This window comes from Alosa pseudoharengus, unplaced genomic scaffold (genome assembly GCF_046254945.1).
Source record: "Alosa pseudoharengus isolate Yale_2024_CS ecotype anadromous, Long Island Sound unplaced genomic scaffold, YU_APseudo_1.1 YU_APseudo_1.1_scf_17, whole genome shotgun sequence".
Lineage (NCBI taxonomy): Eukaryota > Metazoa > Chordata > Actinopteri > Clupeiformes > Clupeidae > Alosa > Alosa pseudoharengus.
In genome coordinates, this window is record NW_027468640.1 from 5,175,770 (window position 1) to 5,178,269 (window position 2,500).

At 53.2% G+C, this 2,500-nt stretch overlaps 1 protein-coding gene across 1 annotated transcript in view; it reads right to left on the reverse strand.

Moving 5' to 3' along the window:
* LOC143127170 (neurexin-2-like) overlaps positions 1-2,500 on the reverse strand; it is a 688,425-nt gene that overhangs the window by 681,120 nt on the left and 4,805 nt on the right. Inside the window, exon 2 of the mRNA XM_076288483.1 lies at positions 1,409-2,045. Coding sequence (XP_076144598.1) covers positions 1,409-2,045 — 637 coding nt within the window. The remainder of the gene's footprint in view (positions 1-1,408; positions 2,046-2,500) is intronic.

Sequence of the window (2,500 nt, forward strand, 5' to 3'; positions counted from 1 at the left end):
TCACACACGTGGGCTATTCTTAACCAATGTAAAATATCACACACGTGGGCTATTCTTAACCAATGTAAAATATCACACATGCGGGCTATTCTTAACCAATGTAAAATATCTCACACGCGGGCTATTCTTAACCAATGTAAAATATCACACACGCGGGCTATTCTTAACCAATGTAAAATATCACACACACAGGGTATTCTTAACCAATGTAAAATATCACACACGCGGGCTATTCTTAACCAATGTAAAATATCACACACACAGGCTATTCTTAACCAATGTAAAATATCACACATGCAGGCTATTCTTAACCAACGTAAAATATCACACATCAACAACGGCTATTCTTAACCCATGTAAAATATCACACACACAGGTTATTTTTGACCGATGTAAAATATCACACACGTGGGCTATTCTTAACCAACATAAAATATTGCACACCAACAACGGCTATTCTTAACCAAAGTAAAATATCACACACAAACAACGGCTATTCTTAACCAATGTAAATATCACACACCAACAACGGCAACAAGTATATGGGGAGTGTTCAACGTAGGAGACTGTAATTTAACCACACTTAGTCCACCTGGACAATATGCTGTTTACTACATAAACTCCGCCACTAAAACATCTCATCACTAACAGTCTGGTGCTTACGTAGCTCACTAACATGACTCACTTTGGCTACATCACTCCACAACAGAAGTGCCTGACACCAGGCAGTCCATGTGGTTTAGTAACAGTGTCAGTAGAAACCAATCTGCAAGAGATCTCCTCCTCAGTGAGGGACCCTGGGCTGGATGCTAGTGTTGGCTAGGGAGTGTGTGTGTGTGTGTGTGTGTGTGTGTGTGTGTGTGTGTGTGTGTGTGTGTGTGTGTGTGTGCGTGTGTGGAGGATAAATGGCTACTTTTTACTCTGGGAAAACTGGACACAGGCATGAGAATGACCACCAGGAGTGGAGCGGTGTGTGTGTGTGTCTGCCCCGCAGGGTGTGTGTGTGTGTGTGTGTTTGTCTGCCCCGCAGTGTGTGTGTGTGTGTGTGTGTGTGTGTCTGCCCCGCAGTGTGTGTGTGTGTGTGTGTCTGCACCGCGGTGTGTGTGTGTGTGTGTGTGTGTGTGTGTGTGTGTGTCTGCCCCGCGGTGTGTGTGTGTGTGTGTGTATCTGTCCCACGGTGTGTGTGTGTGTGTGTGTGTGTCTGTCCCGCGGTGTGTGTGTGTGTGTGTGTGTGTGTCTGCCCCGCGGTGTGTGTGTGTGTGTGTGTGTGTGTGTGTCTGCCCCGCGGTGTGTGTGTGTGTGTGTGTGTGTGTGTGTGTGTGTCTGCCCCGCGGTGTGTGTGTGTGTGTGTGTGTGTGTGTGTGTCTGCCCCGCGGTGTGTGTGTGTGTGTGTGTGTATCTGCCTTACCTTCCTTGCAGTACTTCCCCTTGAAGCGCGTGTGCGAGCAGTCACAGTGGACCTCCCCGAACTGGACGGAGCAGAAGCCTCCGTTGAGGCAGGGGTTCTGCTTGGTGCACAGGTACTCCAGGTCGCTCTGGATGCCCTGGCTGTTGAGCAGCGTCGGGGGCATCTCGCCCACCTTCAGGTTGGAGATGAGTCCCAGGAACGGCGGCTCGTACTTCACCGTGCTGGACGTGAGCGCCGACAGACGCACGTCCGGCGGGATGCCGCCCACAAACAGGTCGCTGACCACCGCCATCTCCTTGCGCTTGGAGCGCACCTCGGCCACCTTGGTCTCTCCGTCCACCATCAGCATGGTCTCGCGGTAGTTGCGCGTGAGCAGCACCATGTGCCAGCGGTCGTCGCTGACGCGCGTCTCCATGGCCAGCGAGGCCGGCTCGGCGCAGTGGATGGCGAAGCGCAGCTGCAGGTGACCGCCGGACACCAGGAGCTCCAGGAAGTCGCAGTTGCCGCCGTCGTCCAGGTAGAGCACCAGCGCCTTGCTGACGTTGGTCTTGAGGCTGAAGCTCAGCTCGCCGACCGCGCCCGCCTCCCAGCGGGCGTAGCGGGCCCACTGACCCGGGGCGCCCCCGAACTCGATGGCCTGCGCCGACATCAGGACGCAGAGCAGCACCACAGCCAGCAGGGGACCACTCCTCCTGGCACACACACTCCTTTCTGCCGCCATGTTTAACGCCCGAGTGTGTTCAACGCCTTTACACAGATAACACACCGTCTGTGTGTGTGTGTGTGTTTAGATGGGATATGGCCCCGCCTCACACTCCACACTCGTATGGGAACGTGTCTTTTAGTGTGAGTGTGTGTGTGTGTGTGTGTGTGTGTGTGTGTGTGGTCGCGTTTGTTTTTGTTTTGATGTTTATATTGTTTGTTTTGGTTCCGCAGCTGGGAGCAGAGGAAGCTGCTGACGCCTGGGATCCGCAGATGCGTCCAGCGGTTGGAGTGGTGAGCGTGAAAGCCAAAGCACTCTGGCAACTCGGCACTTTTCTCCTCTTCAGCGCGTTTGTTCCGTCTCCTCTGCTCTAGCCAGACTCCCGCCTC